This window comes from Vidua chalybeata, chromosome 3 (genome assembly GCF_026979565.1).
Source record: "Vidua chalybeata isolate OUT-0048 chromosome 3, bVidCha1 merged haplotype, whole genome shotgun sequence".
Classification (NCBI taxonomy): domain Eukaryota; kingdom Metazoa; phylum Chordata; class Aves; order Passeriformes; family Viduidae; genus Vidua; species Vidua chalybeata.
Window position 1 is genome coordinate 49645388 of NC_071532.1, and position 19979 is coordinate 49665366.

Genomic DNA, 19979 nt, shown 5'->3' on the forward strand with positions numbered 1-19979 from the left:
AATGAATCCAGGTTCCACTCTTGTAAAGCCTTGCATTGAGTGCTAGACTTTAATGTTGCAGCTAAAAACCATTTTTTATCTCATATTCTATTTTACTGCCAGCCCTGAGTTAATGAATTGCCTTTTAAAAAGTCTCTTCTTGCTTACTGGTCTCTTGGTGATAAATGTGTGTAGTAAAGTTAAGCTGTAGTTTCACGGATCAGGCTGGCATGTAGTCTTGGTGCACCTTTCTGCATTTGGTATTCATATTGTAAAAAACCTATGATTGAACAAATTATTTTGCATGAAATAATGAGCTGGGGAGGGTGTACACTTACTAAGAGAGCATTTACTCTCTTAAAAGAGTAAAATAAAAGAAAATTAAAGAAAAAAAAAAAAAGAAAAGGAAAAGAAAATTAAACCTACCCAAGTCAAAACCAGCACATCAAATGAGCTGTACTAAATCATTCTGAAATGTACAAGCTGAAGTGTTTCTCAGGAAAGGAGTTTATCCCTCAATTTATACTGTGTGCTAACTATAGTGAAGTACTGTATATAGCACATGCTATAATATAAAGCACTTTCAGGTTATAGTATTTTGTATTACAATCTCATGTTATAAAATGGTTTAGTGTTCAGAAGAAATAAACACTAAGAGTTTTTTACGGTAAATTAATTTGGGTTGTGTTATTTGGGTTACAGGTAGGCATCTAACCAATATTGCCATTTGCTGAAGAATGGCTTAATCATAAGTCATAACTTTGGTCAATTTTGAAAAAAAAAAATTTGTCCCAAGATTTATGTATAATCCTCTTGGGAAACACTGAAATAAAGATTTCACTAACTTTTTAAAAAAATTATTTTATTATTCTTTAAAAAAAATTAGTTGGGCTCTTCTCTAAAATAACTTTAAACTCTTGTAATTTTTAGCTTGACATAATTTTGTATCAGACTAAAATTGACCGGTTGCAAAGTGTATTTCCACTGGTAATTATGTGTGCTTGCTAGGTAAGTGGTGCTACATGGAGATAGATTTTGTGTATTCAGTAGTAGTCTTGGATGATTTAACTAAAGCTGTTATTTGTGTCACTCTTATTTCTGTCTCTTTGTGTGGAATTCCATGAGCTTTATTATTCCCATTCTAAGTTTTCTTGTACTGTTGTATTGGTGTAACCCCCGTTGACAGCTCAGCCTCACGCAGCCACTCAGTCACTCCCCCACAGTGGGATGAAGGGAGAATCAGAAGGGTCAAAGGTGGAAAACTCATGGGTTGTGGTAAAGACAGTCTAATAGGTAAAGCAAAAGCTGTGAATGCAAGAGCAAAACAAGGAATTCACCACTTTCCATGGGCAGGCATGTATTCCGGCATGTCTTGGAAAACACGTTCCATCATGCATAATGGTTACTTGGGAAGACAGATGCCATCATTCCAAGCATCTCTTTCTTCCTTTTTCTTCTCCCAGCTTTGTAGGTTAAGCATGATGCCATGTCTTACGGGGTATCCCTTTGGTCAGCTCTTCTGGCTGTGTCCCCTTCCAACTTCTTGTGCAATGCCAGGCCCGCCACTGGCAGGGCACTGTGAGGAGCTGAAAGTCCATGACTTAGTGTAAGCACTCCTCAGTGACTACCAAAACATCAGCGTGTTATCAACATTATTCTCATCTTAAATCCAAATCACAGCACTGTACCAGCTACTTGGAAGAAAAATATCTCTATTTCAGCCAAAATCAGAACAATTATCTGTGATAGAAACAATCAGCACAATCATTTTAACATGCATAAAAAATAGGTTTTGAGAGTCATGAGATTTGGGTTCTGCTTTTAATTTTCCCACAGATTTTCTGTTTAATTCAGACTAAGTAATTTAATCTAGTTTAGTATTTTAAAGTATAGGTAAGTAAGCAAATAATATAAAGTTGTAATCGTTCTGTGGCACTGCTTTAATCATGATGGTTTTAGCCTTTTACAAATGAATGTAATGAAGAAGGAGTAATGCTTTAAATTGAAAGAGGGTAGGTTTAGATTAGGTATTAGGAAGAAATTCTACACTTTGAGGGTGATGAGGCACCAGAACAGATTGCATAGAGAAGCTGTGGATGCCCCATCCATGGAATTGTTCAAGACCAGGTTGGATGGGGCTTTGAGCAACCTGGTCTAGTGGAAGCTGGTTCCTGAAAAACATTGTACCTGTCCTAGTTAGAATTTTTTTCCCCTTCAGATAGTGTTTAAGGTTTCATGGGGTTTTATTGACCTCCCAAATACCTAGCTAATTTTTGTAGTTATACCTCTGCACTGTTTAGAAATGATTGCTTAGCTGATTGTTCTCACAGGACTTTGGAGATGATGATTTATGAATTTGGGTAAAATATAGCTATGAATAAAAAAGGTAGTATAAAACCTACATGAAATTTAGCTCTTAAATAAACTTTATATTTTCACTATTGGACATTGTCATTCACATTAGCAATCTTTATCTTGTGTATAAGGATGATGTACTTGTAGATTAGCATCAATTGAAAAGTTTTGAATAGATGAGTGTATATTGTGTAGTTTTATTGATTCATCCAAGATTTCACAAATATTCATTAGAAATAAAGAAAGCAAGTACAATGTATAAACAATTCTGAAATCATAATTATCTAATGGACCAGTAAAAATCTGTTGCCATAGAGAAACTGCCTCTTACAAAAATAGAAATATTTTATGGGGGAATTGTTGGGTACTTTTCTGGTTGCTTACTTTGGTATGCCAGCTGGAAGTGTCTGTTAATAAATAAATAAGTATTAATAAATGAAAGTGTCTAAATAAATAAATGATTGTAATAGGTGTGCTTTCCATATACTTTCTGTTATTATTATCCTACTTTTGCTTTATGTTGTAGAAGAAGTGCATCCTCAGTATTTGTAGTGCTCATGGAAATGTGGAAATTGCAAAATTTTTAACTGCAGCTTTTGTTGAAATTAAATGTAAATATATATATGTATGAATAGAAATAAGTTTGAGGTTAAAAAAAGTTTGTTAAAATGTGCACTGAATCAGGATTGCACTGTGTCAGGATTGCACTGTTTATCAGGATTTTTTTAATTCATCTGATTTTTCCACTTAAATGGAAAAATTGGATTTTTGTTTGGCTTTAAATCAGTCTTTTCTATTCACAGAAAGGTTCACTTGCATGTTGTATTACTCCATTAACACAACTCCATTACTAGTGCCAGCCAGAATTAATAACTGCTAAGTCTAGCATTTTCAAAAAAAAAAAAAAAAAAGAAAAACAAAACAAAAACAAAAATACCCAAAAAACCCCAGAAAATAACTTTTTTTTCCCTTTTCTCATGCATCAGCGTTTTCATTAAAAAAGAAGTAATTGGGGCAATTTTACATTTAGTGCCAGAATTTATGTTGGCTGAATAACTTACTTTTCCAAATGCATTTGGCCCTCATAATGCTACTGTAGCATCTCTGTAGCAGTTCATTCTAGTTCACCTGGATTTATATATTTATTTGCTTGGGGAAAATGATCCTGTCTGTAGTGAAATATGTGTTTCCCCTTCAAATCTATGTTATCTGATGAAATTAAAATAAAAGCTTTTTAAGAAGTCCATTATAATATCTCAGAGAGACTTAAAACTCAAACTGAACTGTCCTCTGCAGGCAAGCAGACCAGCAAGGCTAATGGAGAGTGGATCCAGGGCGTGCTACCTGTTTTTTTGCCAAAACCCTGCTGCTCGTGTTTCTTCCTCTCCATATGTTGCCCTGTTTTTATAAGCACTGTAGCGATGTTTGAGGCTTCAGCTGACTGCAGGGTGCCATTGTCAGGAGTGCTATCTATGTATTGAGCAGCAGTCTTTCTCTTGGCAGTAGGGGAGGGGAGTGAAAACAGGGAGAAATTGGGTGTTGTTCCCACCTTACAGATGGGGAATTTATCCACCAAGAGTGCAGCATCTCTCCCAGTCCTGAAGGCTGAGGATGAGCCAGCCAACACCAGAGCAAGCTCCTCATGGTCTCCGTGGTCAGAAGGCTGCACTTGCGACATGTAGTGAACCAAGCTCTCTCTGCCTTATTTATTTAAACTTTACAAATGTTTTGTGGGTTTTTTTGGGGGACATCTGCAGGGTCTGGTAGTTCATGCAATTAGGAATATTGCTGTGGCTCTAGGGATGGTTTTATTTGATCTGAAGCCAGTTTCTTGAGAAGAGATATGATTTTTCTTGTGCCCAGTTGTATACTTTATAGCCAGTGACCAACAGGGCGCTACAACCATCAAAATGCTCGTATAGAAAGGGCATGAAAACAATAATTACAAGGAATTATCAATAATTTCTTCTGTAGCAGCGTAAAACAGCGGTTTTTAAATTTAGGTAGTATTGATACATGCTTCCTATAGAAATCACAAGTGTTTTAATCACCTTTCAGTGATGAAATTTGTCTCTTGAATGAACGTAAGCATACTAATAATAAAAAATTAATTTTCTCTCTCTGGAAGCTAGAGAGCTAAAGAATTCATTTTTGCTGACACAAAGCTAAATATTCAGGGCTAATGGGAAAATCCCAATTTTAAAAATCGAAAACTTTAGTTGTCCCGTCAGCTGATGCAGCTTTCAATATCTTTACAGGCTATTAGGAACTGAATTTGTAAGAAAGGTGTATTCAGATGCTATAGATCTTTAAGGGTAGACGAGAAAGCTAAGAAACACTTGTCTGCTAAGTACTAATTGATTAACTGAAACTTGTAACTGATGCAACAACATTGAATCAATTTCTCTTTGTTTCAGGTGATCAGACTTTAAGAATTTGGGATGTGAAAACCCCAGGAGTCAAACTTGTGATACCAGCCCACCAGGCTGAGGTCTTGAGCTGTGACTGGTGCAAATATGATGAGGTATAAAACCATTCATCCCACTGTTTTGCTAATTGAACCACTCTTATTAAAGAGCAGGGGGGGTTACTGCAACGTTATTGCATCTTCTCTTTATGAAAACATGCCTAGTTGCTTTGTTGCTCTCATTTGCTATTACATCTCCAGAAGAGCTTTGTTCTAAGAGATGGTCAGCCCAAGCAGATCAGAGATTTTGCTTAATGCTAGTGGGCAGAGTAGTCAAAAGTGGAAGACCAGTTTGTGTTTCTTTGTGCTCTTTAATTTACACACTGAGGATGTCACTTCATTTATGATTTATGAATCTGTATTTTTTTATTTGTATCCAACATATATATTGCTACAATTTAGTAATTGAATTGTCATGATATATCTGTGTTTTATTAAATCATCAGAACTTGCTGGTAACTGGTGCAGTTGACTGTAGCTTAAAAGGCTGGGATTTGAGGAACATCCGGCAACCAGTGTTCGTCTTGCTTGGTCATACCTATGCTATCAGAAGAGTAAAAGTAAGTTGTGTTTTATTTCCCGTTGACCATTACTGAATTATTACACAATTTTTTGTGGAAGCCAGTAATATTTCATATTATCTAATAACTAGGAAAAAACCAACAGGATGTTAGAGGGCTTGAGAGAGGGTTTGAAGGTTACTTCAAGTAAATTATGTGGGAAATTTGAGATGGAGAAAACACTTCACCTTACTCATTTTTAAATGATTTTCCTTTGTCTTTCCACACAAAGGGCCAGTATTCACAGAAGACAAGGTACAGAACACATTGTGAATATATACTTTTGTGTATACAAAGAAAATATTCATGCATTTAAAGGGATTTTGAAACTTTATGCATGAAAGGCTACAGATGACTTTACTAGATCTGTGTACAGCTAGAACACCCACCAATAAGAATTTGCTCTCAATGCACAATGACATTTTTATCATGTTGTATGAAAATATGTATCCAAATATCTTTTTGGGTAAACTCGTAACTATGTTTCAGTGTAAAATATTGGAACTAGCAAAGAGCGTGAGAGTCAAATGCATCAATATCAAAGTCTCCTGAAAAAGGAGATAGTACCTAATCCTTTTAAAGCATTTCAGCAACGGGTATGTTTATTAATATTTTCTAGGAAATCTGAACTGGCAGAAAAAGTTATCCTGGGTTGGTATTTTGCTTCACATGGCCTTGATTTGTTTCTAACATATTTAGAAGTTACTGTGCTTAGTTTGTAATTTGTCAGAAGAGGATGTGACTCAGGTAGTCATTCCGTATCACAAATCCTTTTCATGGTCAGACAACATGAGAAGCTCCTGCTCTCCTTATCCCAGCTACCCCTGCCTGCTCTCCCCGCTGTTGACTGATGCTGAGTTTTTTTTTTCTAATGTAATGCCTGCATGGCTATTCTCTAATCTGGCTCTGTGAAATATTTTTCATAGTAGAAGATGCATCCATGTGCAAAGGAGACTTACTGGGAGTCCATGACTTCTATTCCATCTTACCAGGCTTTCATTGCTTCCATTTCAAGACAGACATGGTCTCTGAGGACATAAGATAAAACAGTGTGGGCCAGCACTTCGAGGTGGTGCAGCATATCTCCACTTGTATGGTGTAGCTCACCAGTCACACTGAATTGAGAGAGCTGGATGCTGCCTCTATAGAGGCAGCTGCCCTTACTGATATCCCTTCCCCTGTGTTGTGCTGACATAAGCAATTGTAAAGCTGCAGCTGATGGCTCTGACTGAAAACCCTGTCCCTGAAAGTGACTAGTTCTGTCTGGATCATTAAGCTGTTTCAATTTGTTTCTCAACCACACAATTGCAGCCCTTGACACAAAGGAGGGGGGGACAGGAACGTACAGTTTGAAGTGGAAAAGAAAGTGGAAACCACAAGTCTTGGCAGTAGATCTGAGTCTGGCAAGGAATTCTACCCACCACAATACTGTCAGGATTCCTGCAGATTTCTTATGGTCATTTACTGCAGTATAGGGCATTATCAGTGCACTGAGGTCATCTGGAGTCCTTTTTGGAAAATTTTGATGTTGGTGCATTTGATCCTCACATTCTTAGCTGGTTTCAATATCTTACACTGAAACACAGTTATAGTTTTCAAGATTACCTAGAAAGATACTTGGGTATGTTGGAGTCAGGATGGATGATGTGGTGGTATCTTCTGCCTGGATACAGCTATTCAGATGATAAAATTGTACTATCTTAGAGTTAAACAGAATTTTCTCTTGTAGCAGAAAGACATTATGCAAATTTTTTCAACTTACATGTGTAGCACTCTGTTAAGTGTTTTGATAAAGTTTGCTTAGGTAAGTTTCTAGGATACTTAAGGTTAATGACAAAGTTTGACAGGATCGTTTTGCTTTATTTTAAACTATGATGACATGCAAAGGGGGATTATGGAAAGTTTACCATTGTTTTTTGTTGCCCATCAGACCTTCTCCTCTAGTATTCATTTTCCTGAGGTGCAGTATCAGTTTTGTTTTGGGATTTTTCCCCCTAAAAAAAAATTGCAGGAAGTCTGCAGGGGTTCAAGTTCCAGCATGCACATTCCTCAATTCTGCTATAGTAAAGAGAGCTCTGTCAGCAGACTTCAGCAGCCATCAACATACACTGCTCTCTTGACAACTTGGGCAGTTGTGGCAATAGCCTAGACTTAACTTTCGACTTTGTAGTTGCTGTGAATAATATTAGAAGTCTTGCAGGAAGACTTAACTGTGAACCACAGTGTGGGGGACCTGCATTTCAAACTCAAGTTATGTCAGTGGCTTGTTGTATTTCCTGCTAAGAAGTACAGGTTTTAAAATTGTTGGAGACTGAAGGTTACAAAAAAACTAGAGCTGAGATGAACAATTTTTGCATAACTGCATCCTTCTTTTGCTGCAGTTGTTAGACCAGTCTGCAAGAGTCCATGGAAGAGTGTATCCTGTAAAATGCCCTGTAGGAGAGGGGGAAATCATGAAGTGATCTTATATTGCCTTCAGTTTTCTCCACTTTTTCCCGTTTGTATATAAATAGTTTCAAAATGGAAGGATATAGAATTGATGACGGTAATATATCTTATATTCTCTGCAGCATGGCACAGATTTTGTCTCTCTGAAAATAATTAACTGGTCACATAGCTGGTTTGAAACTTAATTTATATAACAAGATGAAACTTAGCCTATTAGCCAAAAGCAGAACTTAATGACTGTTTATAAGACTGTTCCAGAACTTCTTAACTTTACAGCAGAGTTATTTGGTACTGCTGTAATGAAATCTAAGCAAAACAGGATCCCACAGAGCATTCCTTGTGATTATTAATTCTATGATTCCTTGTAATTAGAAGCATGGGGGAGAAATACATTGATGTAGTCTGTTTTGTTGCAGCATGATATGGTACCAACCAAGACCATTTAACTAGCTAAACCTTGATAACTTGCTGCTTACAGTAAGCAGCACAATGTTTTAACTTTAAAAGTTGTTTTGTTTTCTTGCAGTTTTCACCATTCCATGCAACTATATTGGCCTCTTGCTCCTATGATTTTACTGTAAGGTACAGTATTTTCTCTAACTGGATAAAAATAGAAAGGTGATCAATTTTAATATGGCTTGCAATAGAAACAGATCCAGAGTGGATATACTGGAGTGCAGTTAATGTTGCTGTCAGATGCTTCATAAGCTATGTTGAAAATGCAAGGGTTTATCGCTTAAAGGCCAGCTCAGTCACTCTACTGAGCAATATCTGCTCTGTCAGATGCTTTCTGCAATCCTTTTCATATCACTCTACTGAACATAGTTGCATCCAGCTGCGATAATGTTTGATAAGAAGGTAATACCCTCTTAAATTAATTTAGTTAGGTGAATTCATATGTTTCTGTGACACATTTTTATTTAGGCTTTTTATGAACAAAGTTTTTGTCCTACCAGTATCTGAGGAAGCTTTAGTAGTGTTCCACAATGTGTATGCTGAAACTCTTTAGACAGTACTTCTGCAAGTTCCCCAGGCTGCTTAGTATATCTGATACTGCTGAGGATCTCATGGTACTATTGTTTTAAAGCTGATTTAAAGTCCTAAAGAAGTTTGATTTGATACTGGGATTTCTCTAAGATACATGGTATCACAAGTCAATACACTATGAAATATTCCTGAACACCTCAATCAAATTCTTTGATCTACATTTTAATTTTCTATCATGAACCTAATGTAGTAGGCAGTACATTAAGAAATGGGAGAAGCCCTCTTGCTTCCATAAAGGATGCAAAGTTATCCCACTTGTCCAAATCATCTCAAGTAATGTCTGGTTTCTGGTTGTGTCCTAATTGGTCTGACACCAGACCTAGCGAGTTTCTGTTGCCAGAGGGTTCTGTTGTTAATTCTTGTGCCTGTATGTGTTGGTAAATCATAAATCTATCCAATCTTCTGCCATAGCATCATATAAAGTGGCTTCATGAAGTTAACCCATTAAGCATTGAAGTGTCTTGATTGTTTTGTCATGCTCTTCCCCTTTTTGACACCAATTATATATCCTTCAGGTTTGGCGCCAGTGTGCTTCATGCAGTACTGAAATCTAGTGCAATTTCAGCTCTGACATTTTCGTATTTGGAAATTGTCAGAAAATATGGAGGGAGATACTAGCTCACAAAGCATTGTGTCTATAAATGTAGAGCTTGGGGACCTCTTTACCAAATTCACTCTAGGCATTATTCTTCTGTTCAAATATTTATTTGTCATGACTAGGGAGAGACAGCAGACTTGAAGAGGTGAAATAAAGATTTTTAACAGTTTTCTAAAACTGTTGGATTTGGTATGAGTGAACAAACAACAGAGAAGGCTGGGTGAAAATCTTTGGAAAAGGCGTCACAAGCAAAATATTCTGTATAATGGAGGAAAATTGTTGCCATAAGAATTTGGGAACATCTCTTTTAAAGACTATGTTGTACCTCTACCACATACTGTCATTTTACTGGATGCACTGTACACTCCACATGTGCATACATGCACACAGCCTGTCATATGTGCACATGCATGTACACCACACACACGTGGATGTGAATGTATGCACACATACATGTACATTTCAATTTAAGAGTAAATCAATATATATCAATATATAAATTGATCAATATATAAAAGGTGGAAGATAAGTAGGGATTCTAGTACATGGAATTAATTATGGATCTTGTAATAATCATAAATAAATTCCATAATCATGGAATTTATTCAAGGCGTGTGACCTTTTAGCCCCATTTTGGGGGGGAGGGTGCTGAATTTTGGTTCCTAGAACAGCATGGTATGGCAGTCCCTTAAAAACAGATTCATTGCAGTGTTATTTTAATAGCAGTTTAGTTATGATATTGTTCATTTATATTCTTCAGTGTGTCTGTTTGAAGCTCAGAATTATCTGCAAGCATTAATTTGTAGTAGATAACTGAATAGAGCATAGTAGTGGAGCAATTGTTTACTGTCAGAGTTCTGTAATCTTAAACGTTACTGAAGCTTTATAGTTTAACCAAACAGCTGCAAATCTTAGTTCAGATTATCAAACTACCATGTAAGAAGCTGGGGTTTTGTTTATTTCAGGTCAACTGTATGTGGCTAGTTTGGCACATAATCACAACTGGATATCTAAAAGAAAAAATAGTAGGTTGAAAATAAAGTTAACAATGCTTAGCTTCCTCTTTTGCAAATAGTATAGTCATTGAGTGTGAGCAATAGTTCACATGCCAACTTCATCCTAGGAGCTGAGAAAAAGAGGATATTGATTTGAACTTGAGTTTTTACATATATTGGTATAATGATTTATAATCCCTGTCCAGTAAATGCTTCATTCAGACAAATATTTTCTATACCATTTCCTTACTCTTTGGAAGAGCTTAGAAAAAATGTAGGCTAATTAAAGAGCAAATTGAACACAAATGAATCATTTAAATGCCAGGAAATACACTAAGTACTGTAACATTTCCAGAACTACTTTAGGTCTGCATGCATATTCTTAAATGCTATCTCTGTGGAAAATTCAGTTTGGAAGAACACCAGTGTCATCTTTTACTGGAATCACCATTTTGTATTTTTGGACTCTTCAGTATAAAAAAGAAATCTTGGTGCATTAGTCACAGACAGTGCTCACCAAAGTCTAAACAGAAGATCTGATAAATTATAGAGCTTCATTAAGCTGGTGTCAGACCAGATCTTGGATCATATTCACAGAACCTTGTCCCTAAGGCAGAAAGGCAATTTTTGTTAAAAGTTGTACTATATTGGATATCATCTCTGCAACACACTGTAAGGTAAACCACTATCTCCAGCTCTCCATCACTATGTACAATTTCAGTAACTCGGATCACAAAGAAATCTTATAGAATAAGGCTGATCATAAAATAAACTGTGTTTCATTTCAGCTAGGTGTCCTTATTATCCATGTATTATTTTTCTGGTATTTTCCTTCAAGATTAAGAGGTGGGTATTCGCTCGTTTGCTCTTTTTTTCTTATTTTCCTCAAATGGAAAATGTCCTTCTATACCCAAATTGCTTCATAATGTTGATGCTTCACTGGAACGATAATGAAATAATCGCTTCAGAATATTAGTGTGGAAATAGTTAGATGTTCCCAGTTAATGCATGAAGTAACATCATTGCTCTGATTAGCCAGTATCCAAAAGTAGCTTGACACTAAGCTCTCCTCTGACAGAAGTTTTTCTAGTTTGCAGGAAGAACTTCTACAGGTCAGCACAGGAACTAGAGAATAGGAGCAGGGGGATGAATTGTGTGATACATATGTAGTAAACTGGCACTAAGTTCTGTGTTGCTCTTGAAAGGTTCTTGGCTTTTATATCCACATGCTACTGTGACTTGTGCCTGGTGTGGTTGTGTGTGAAAGCTAGCATTAGTCGTTGAGTAGGCTTTTATGGAAAGCAGCCTCTGAACAGCTGATTCACACCCACCTAAAAATATGATGTATGAAGACATCTTGTAACCTAAGAGCATTAGTAAAGCTTTCATGAATAAATATTTATCATAAATATTTTTTCTTATCCAGAAGGATGTAGACTTGATGAGTTGTTCTTTGTGCTTCCATCTGTGCACTTTCATGGAATCATTTCCTAGAGTAACTTTTGAACCTATTGAAAACTTAATTAGATTTGACAGGAAACTTGTAGTCTAAATTTACTAAGCTTTTACAAATTTAATGGAAACTCATGAGCATGCAAGAGAGGGAAATGCCAAGTACTGCCTTTAAGGAAGGTAAGAGATGTAGCATGAATTCACCACCACAAGTAATCTTCTTATTCATCTGCTGGCTCCTCATCATGCAGCAACAGGGTGCCACAACACATGCATTGTACAGACAGTGGAACCTGGAATGATACCTGCTACCTCTTTTTTCCCAGCCAGTGGTGAAGGTGCAGGGACACTTGGTAAGGGTAGAGAGGGGGTGAGGATAAGGTAGAAGATATGCAGGACAAACTGTGTTTGGGTTGGTAAAAGTGAATTGGTACAGGAGGACAGGTCTTCGTGATAATGTTGTGGGTGGTACAAAGTACAACATCCTTAACAGGCTTTTTCTCTTCTCATAATGTCTTGCTCAGAATAAGCAGTCCACTTATTCTGCGCATGCAATGCATGTGCAGTTGATGAATTGCATGCCAGGTACATGTAAAACAATTTAACTGTAGAGAAATGAGGGAGAAGCTATATTTTTAACAATTCCAGCCTTAAAAAGTTTAAGAAAATGCACTTATATAGGTTTGGGGTTTTGTGATCAATGCAGATGTGACTGAAGTTGTGGCTTCATACATAATATGGGTAAAAATAACAGTTCTAAGTGACACACCTGCGATTGTACAGGCTGTACAAACCTGTAAGGGGCCCTAAAAGCCTATGTGGTTGTCTGGCCCATTTTTTAAGTTCATGCTCTGTAGATACACTTACAACTGAAATAATGCAAGCAACACCTACTTGTGCTGTGAATGCATCTTCAGGCCTCTGTACACTGTCCTGCTGTGGTAAACAGTGTCTTAGAAAAATTGTATTGCCCTCTCAGTCTGCAGAATGTGATGGAAGTTGACTCTGGGGAAAGTATTGTTTTGGCCACTGTGCAATAGACAGTATTTCTTACTTTGGATTGCAGATTTGTTGTGAGAGCCCTCATTAATTTGTCATCAGTGGTTCTCAGTCCTGAGACTGAACATTTTTTGAGCTTTCACTAGTAATTATTTATATATTAAAAAAAGGTATCAAAGCTTCCAGTCAGTCTGTTGAACTTGAACTAAGTTGCAGTACTCTTAATCTCTAAACTGCTTCTGACTTTTTACAACATAACTTCATATAACAAACGCTATATTGTCCTACTATTTTTTAAATTGATCAAAAGGTCTTTTTTAGGTTTTTATTCATGTAGATCTAAAGTTGTCTTCTTTTTAATTGTAGTTTTCAGTTATAAGCATCTGTCTTTCAATAATTAGTAGAGAGCTAATGTGGTAAGGAAGGGTAACCCTATTATTTAGAAACAACAAGATTTGTTTCCTTACTTTCTTATGAACAAATGTGGGAGGATGAAAATGCTGAAATGGTCTTTTGCTCCTCTCTCTTGCAAAATAAGTTGTTTATTTTAGACCTCAGGTACTAGGAAAAAATTAAGAGGGTTGTTGCTATGGCATAGCCATTGTGCTGATACCACTCTCCTTGTTTATGAAGGAGATAACATCTACTTATTAAACAAACTGACCCTGCTGGCTCCAGTGTTTGCTATTTTACCTGAATTGGTTTGAACTTACAGTATTTCCGCTGAAGTTGATCTGATAATGAGCTGTTCTTGTTAAGTATTGTCACTTTTTCCAATAAAGGCAAGGCAAAGAGACCTCTATGATTGTTACAGAAGTAGTAAAGCATATAATAGAGCCCTGTGTGAAAATGTGGGCTGTAGAAAATTTGATTACAGCTGACAGCCCACAAAATGTGCTGTGCTGTGCAGCCTGTGGACTTTTCTCAGTGGTATATACAACACAAGAAAAAGAAATAAGTCTTTGTTCTGTGCCATCATATGGGGTTTTGTCAGTGTGTTATTATCTGAAAGTTCTGGGTTTGAATCCTTTATCTCATGGCTGAGGTGTCTTTTACCTCTAATCTAATCCCATCTACTCTTACATCTCTCATACTTGCTGTTAAGTGCATTGGTGGACACTACATCTGTTGGGACAGTAGCTGGGAGAAGTAGAAGACCTCAGAATTGTTATTTTCTAAGTATTTTTTATCAACCAAGGCTCAAAAGAAAAATTTATATTTAAAATATGAACTAGTGGAATTAATTGTGTAATGCAGCTGATGTAAATAGCACAAATTTGTTACTAAATTATAATATTAAATTCTGCTTTACAGGAACACAGTCTCAAATTTGAGAATGTGCATGACTGAGATATCTAAACGAGTGTGTTAATTTTTATTTAAATAAAGACCCCATAGTTAATGATGCCAAAAACTGAGAAAAATCACAAATTGTGCTAATATCTTTCAGGGATAAAATTCCCCAGCCATCAAGAAATATAACAAGAATATTCTAGCCAACGTTTTTTCTTCTCTTTTAGTAACGTCCCAGCGACTGCTCCTTGGTGCCAACTTTGATCTCAGTTTCTGCAACAGGACACAAAGATGGCTTTGCCCAGTGGGGTTTAATTTATGCAAATCAGCAGATGGCTTTGCAGGAGTATTTGTTATGTTTCCTAAGTGGATGAGTTTGCTTTTTTAAATACCCTGGCAGCAACAGATTTGTCAATATCTTGCATTATATTTTTGAAATGGCCTTTCAATTACTTTAATTGTGGTTTGTTTGATTTTTTTTTTCCCTTTCTCTCTCCCTCCTTTATTCTCTCTATAGATTCTGGGACTTTTCCAAGCCTAATCCTTTGCTGGAAACAGTTGAGCATCACACTGAATTTACATGTGGTCTCGATTTAAGTCTTCACAATCGCGGTCAGGTAAGAGCTGGGTTGCATTTACTTTTCACTTGCCTGTTATAGGCACTGTGGTCACGGCTGAGCTGCAGGACTCAGATCCTGAATAAGTCACCAGATTGCAGTAAGCTTCTGGAAGTGAGTCTGGCTGAATGCTTATCAAATAAACCTGATTTCAGGTCCATTTCTATTTGTGAAGCAGTTCCTTGCATTGGGTAGGAGAGGAGGGCAGAACAGACACGATTGAAAATCAGATAACTGAAAGCCATGGTGAGCTCTGGGAAAATGAAGTATTTTGTTTCAGAAGGAAGAATAGTAGAGAAGAGTCTAGAATGCTAAGCTGAGATACAGAGCTTTCTTCCATCTACTTCAATTGTCAAGTTAAATGTTGGTAGTGTCACATATGATGCCTAGGTTATGTTTGGCAAACTGTTTACAGGACTAGGAGGTTACGTTTGGCAAACGGTTTACTAGGACTAGGCTTAATCTGTGGCTGAAATTCAAAAACCCTCAGCTATTAAAGTGAATAAGTAGAACCTATTTTATCAGTAGCCATTATTTATGTACTGGTTCTGTAAGGATTCTCCTCTCCTTCTGTTGCTACAGTTGTTTCTGTTTCGTAAACAGGATTCTTTTTTTGTAGTATGAAATTATTTTTAGACTAGAAACTTTGAAAAACTAAAGTTAATTTTTTACTTTAAAATGAGAAAGCCTTTAGTTTTCACACAAAAATTACTGTAAGGATTTGCACTATTTAATGTGCCGGAGATATAATTTGCATCTAGAGTCTTCTCAAATTCACAGTAAAAATTTTTTTTACCCCAGATAAAAATTGTAACATCTACATTCACATTCAGTTTGAACAAAGTGAATTAAAACCATTGTAATTTCTGCTGGTAAAAGGGCATGGGAGAAAGGTGTTTGGCCAGATACTTAGCTTACTGCACATGAAAACATTCTAGCTAAATGATAGCTTGATGGGTTTTCTGTCTGGTTGGTTGTTCCTTAAATTCTGTTGCTTCAGTGATGCTGCAGTGACTGTACACAAGGCCATGCTGTGAACCACATGGGGGAATTCGTAAGGCTCAAAAAAGCTTTCAAGGTTCAGGTTATTTTTCATCAGTGCAAGGCAAGAATACTTAAAGGCCAGTTGCTGGGGATTGAAACTTCATCCCGAGTGACTGCACAGATGTGGTTTGGCTGCACTGGGTCCAGAGGGAGCAGCAAGCATAGCATAGTGCATTTAGGGCTTCATAGTCAGTGCATGAGCCCAGTTCAGTTTTCCATGAAGTTGCTGTGGGTTTGTATTTGGTCTGAATGAAGAGAGATGATTTTCTCTTTCATTTTGTATTGAGGATGTGATTGCTTTGACAACAAGCCCATTGCTTCATGGTAGATAATGAAAGAAAAGCGCACATGCACTTTTATGTTGAAAAAAGGAAAATTATGGTGAGCATACCCATCAACACTAGGACATTTGTACATTCAGGTATCTTTTTTCTTATGCAGAAACTCTCCAAGTCTGATGTTGGACTTAGTGCACAAAATCTATAAATCTGGGGTATATATCCATATTTGCCGAGTGCCAGTGTGCATTCCAGACAGAAGTTTGGCATTTGCAACAGCTTTGATATTCCTCTGTTTTTTTTTCCATTGAGTTGATTTAATGTATTCTGAGGGTTGGATATCACAGCAATGCAAATTGTGAATGGTTTTTTTTTAAAAGAAGTTTAAAAATCTATGATAAAATTAAACTCTCACTAAGTTAAGGAGTGAACACAAGGGAAACATAACCCCCATTTTTATAGGAAGACCCACGAGTATACCTTGAGTATACTTTGTTCAGCTCTGAGTAGGACATGGACCTGTTGCAATGAGTCCAGAGAAAGGCCATGAAGATGATCAGAGGGCTGAAGCATCTCTCATACAAAGACAAGCTGAGAGAGCTGGGATTGTTCAGCCTGGAAAAGACAAGGCTTCAGGGAGACCTTGTGGCAGCCTTCCAGTTCCTAAAGGGATCCTCTGAGAGAACTGGAAAGGAACTTTTTACAAGGACATGTAGTGATAGGACAGAGGGTAATGGCTTCAAACTGAGAGATCATTGGTAGGAATAAGGAAGAAATTCTTTACTGTGAGGGTGATGAGATTACCCAGAGTTGTGGATGGAAGTGTTCAAGGCCAGGCTGAAAGGGACTTTGAATAACCTGGTCTAGTGAAAGGTGTCCTTGTGCATCTTAGGGAGGCTTTGAACTAGATGATCTTTAAGGTCCTTCCAGCCCAAACCATTCTATGAATCTATGAACACCTGCTGAATAGTTACTTCTAGTATGAGCCCTTGGAGTCTTTCCCTGGCTTCTGCATCCATCCAACAAAGATTATTTGCTTTTTTTTATTTTTGTGCTGCTCTTCCCAATATGTAGGTTGTCTTTATGTTCTGTTCTTTATCAATCTGATGATGAGCTCCGTTATTTGTTTTCTTCATTTATTTGCATGATTTGTGATTTTCACTGTTTGCTTTATAAGGAGTTATGACTTCAGATTTGAACTGCTTCTTCTCCTTCAGGGAGAAAGAGTAGAGAGATCCAGGAAGAATGCAGGGTATTTTATTTATAATGGACAAGCTATTCATTTATACTCAAATTAAGTACCATTCTGGTCATTAACCTTTGCTTTCATTCTTAATGGTATCTTTTGTTGTCTAGACAGATTATGTTTTCTTCGGCTTTGCACAATGAATTTCAGCATTTTTGAGGTATTTTTTACATGTCAAGGAAAAAATCATATTCACTATCAAAAGTGCTCAGAATAGATACTGTGATTAAGTAGCTAGTAATCTAGGAATTACAAGACATTCCTGTGGAACTGATTGAGCTTTGAAAAGAACCCTCAGGCAGAGAGTAGGTACATGCAGGCAAGCTGGTCCTTGTGCTAAGGGAGGCAACGTGGAAAAAATCTCACCATAAGGAATGTGAAGAGACCCACTAGTATTAGCTAGATGAAACAGTAAACTCCTTTGCGCTTAATTAAATATTCTAGTATCTATTTTGGATTATCTGCTTCAATGTAAAGTAGATGGTTTTTGAAAGCTTTGAATTTTATAAATCAGATGTTGTTTGGTTTGGGGTTTTTTTCCCCCACCATAATGTTAGTATCAGATTCATAGAAATTTGATACAACAAACAAACTTTCAGGTGCATAGAAAAATGTGCATTTTGCCGTGCAAAGCATTAACAGAAATTATCCTCATGATATTCAGGGTATTTCTCTGTTAAACTGCAAGTGCTGATGTGAGAGTTTGCCAGGCATGTTTTCCAGGAGCAAATACTCCCAACTACAGCTTTCAGCCAAAGTAGCCTAGGCACACATGAGAACAATGACAAGACCCTAAGCACCAAAAATCTGTTAAATTTGTGATGGTGTGTAGTATTAAGAACTGAGCAAATCTGTTTACCCTGTCAGCAACATTAAGAGTGTGCAGTTTTAAAAACCAGATAGTTCTTTCCAAAATTTAGGGATAAGAAAAACAACTGAAGTTTGCTTCCTTGTATATACACTAGAGAGACATAGGATGTGTGTAGGGACTCAAAAATGATAATCAGCTATAAACTATTCCTTGCTTGGGGCTGGTAATGCTAGACCATGTAGTGGAGTTGTGCTCTGTAGCTCATTGGATTTCTTACTTCTCTCCTTATATTTACTTTTCTTGTGAATGGTCTGATGAATAAAAATATCATCCTCCTTTAAGCCATCTCTTTCTGGGATTTTGCTGTGTTTACATTCATGTTTACATGCTATAGGTAACTTCCTTTGGTGTTACTTGTGCAGCTTTATTTAAAATCAGCCTTTTTCTTCTGTTACAGGTTAAATGCTATATGGGAGTCATGAATGCATTTTAAATAACTTCAGGCAATCCATGAATGACACAGATAAAAGTACAGATCCTGTAAACATTCCCTTCTTGTCTTGATTACACCTCATATCTTCATTTGAACTTTGTAAAGCAGCCAGTGGAAAGTATAAATTACTGATTTCCATTGAGTCAGGCTTTCTGTTGTGCTGCTGAGAACAGGATTAAGTATCTAATGGGAACAAGAGAGGAATCTTTCAATTTCTCTACACTTCTGTGTTATGAACAATGACATTCCTAAACTGCAAGGATTAGTAATTTTCAGTGGGAGTTATGGCAATTGGTGTAGTGAGCACTTGGTATGTGAAAAGGACATTAGACATCTGTGACATGCCAGATCAGAACAGGACTCCACAATGTACCATGCTGAGGTGCTCTGTTTGGAAATTAAAAATGTTCAGCTCCAAATGAGAATGACCCAAGTGTCAGTTCTCTAGTTCAAAATTATCTGTTACCTGAATGCTTGCTGAAGTCTAGGTTTTAGAATAACTTGTGTACAACACAAATAGTGATCACTTAGGATTTGCTTCTACTGTGATTGTGTGTAGGATCATAATTGCACTACAAAAGGGCAGCTGTCAGTGTAAATAGCTATTTCTGTCAACAAGTTTGGGAGGGAACTTGTTTTCTCTAACTTTCTGGCTGCAGTTTTCTCTAACCTTTTGTCTGCAATTCTCCCCATGCAATCTGGTGGGGTTGGGGTGAGTGAGCCGCAGCATGGTGCTGGCAGGGATTAAACCATGACACACACAGCACCCCATATCACAGAATAATGAGGTTGGAAGAGACCTCTAAGATCATCAAATCCAACCTATGCCCTAACACCTCAACTAGACTATAGCACCAAGTGCCATGTCCAGTTTTTTTAAAACACATCCAGAGATGGTGATTCTACCACCTCCCTGGGAAGACAATTCCAGTACTTTATTATTCTTTCGGTGAAAAATTTCTTTCTAATATCCAACCTGTACCTTCCCTGGCGTAGCTTGAGACTGTGTCCTCTTGTTCTGTCAGTTGCTGCCCAGTGGAAGAGACCGACCCCCACCTGTCTACAACCTCCCGTCAGGAAGTTGTAGAGAGCAATAAGGTAACCTTATATTATGGAGACAGTCATGCTACCAGTGGCTCTTGTGCTCTCTGTTACACTGGTCTTGTGATTTGGCCTTCCTGAACTTCGATCTCTTCTTCCTAAAGCTGTGGGGTGTCACCAGCATGTTCTGCCCAACCACTGTCTGCTCCTTCCTTGCACCTGGCCAGTGGTACTTAGAGCCGAGAAGAGGTGCCTG

The 19979-nt window shown here is 37.2% G+C and overlaps 1 protein-coding gene across 2 annotated transcripts in view; it reads left to right on the forward strand.

Annotated features, from left to right (window-relative positions):
• PEX7 (peroxisomal biogenesis factor 7) overlaps positions 1 to 19979 on the forward strand; it is a 41709-nt gene that overhangs the window by 12668 nt on the left and 9062 nt on the right. Inside the window, exons 6-9 of one of the 2 annotated variants that reach the window (XM_053939373.1) lie at positions 4752 to 4858; positions 5248 to 5361; positions 8336 to 8391; positions 14711 to 14810. In XM_053939373.1, the coding sequence (XP_053795348.1) occupies positions 4752 to 4858; positions 5248 to 5361; positions 8336 to 8391; positions 14711 to 14810 (377 nt within the window). The remainder of the gene's footprint in view (positions 1 to 4751; positions 4859 to 5247; positions 5362 to 8335; positions 8392 to 14710; positions 14811 to 19979) is intronic. The other variant, XR_008430215.1, reaches the window with a different exon arrangement.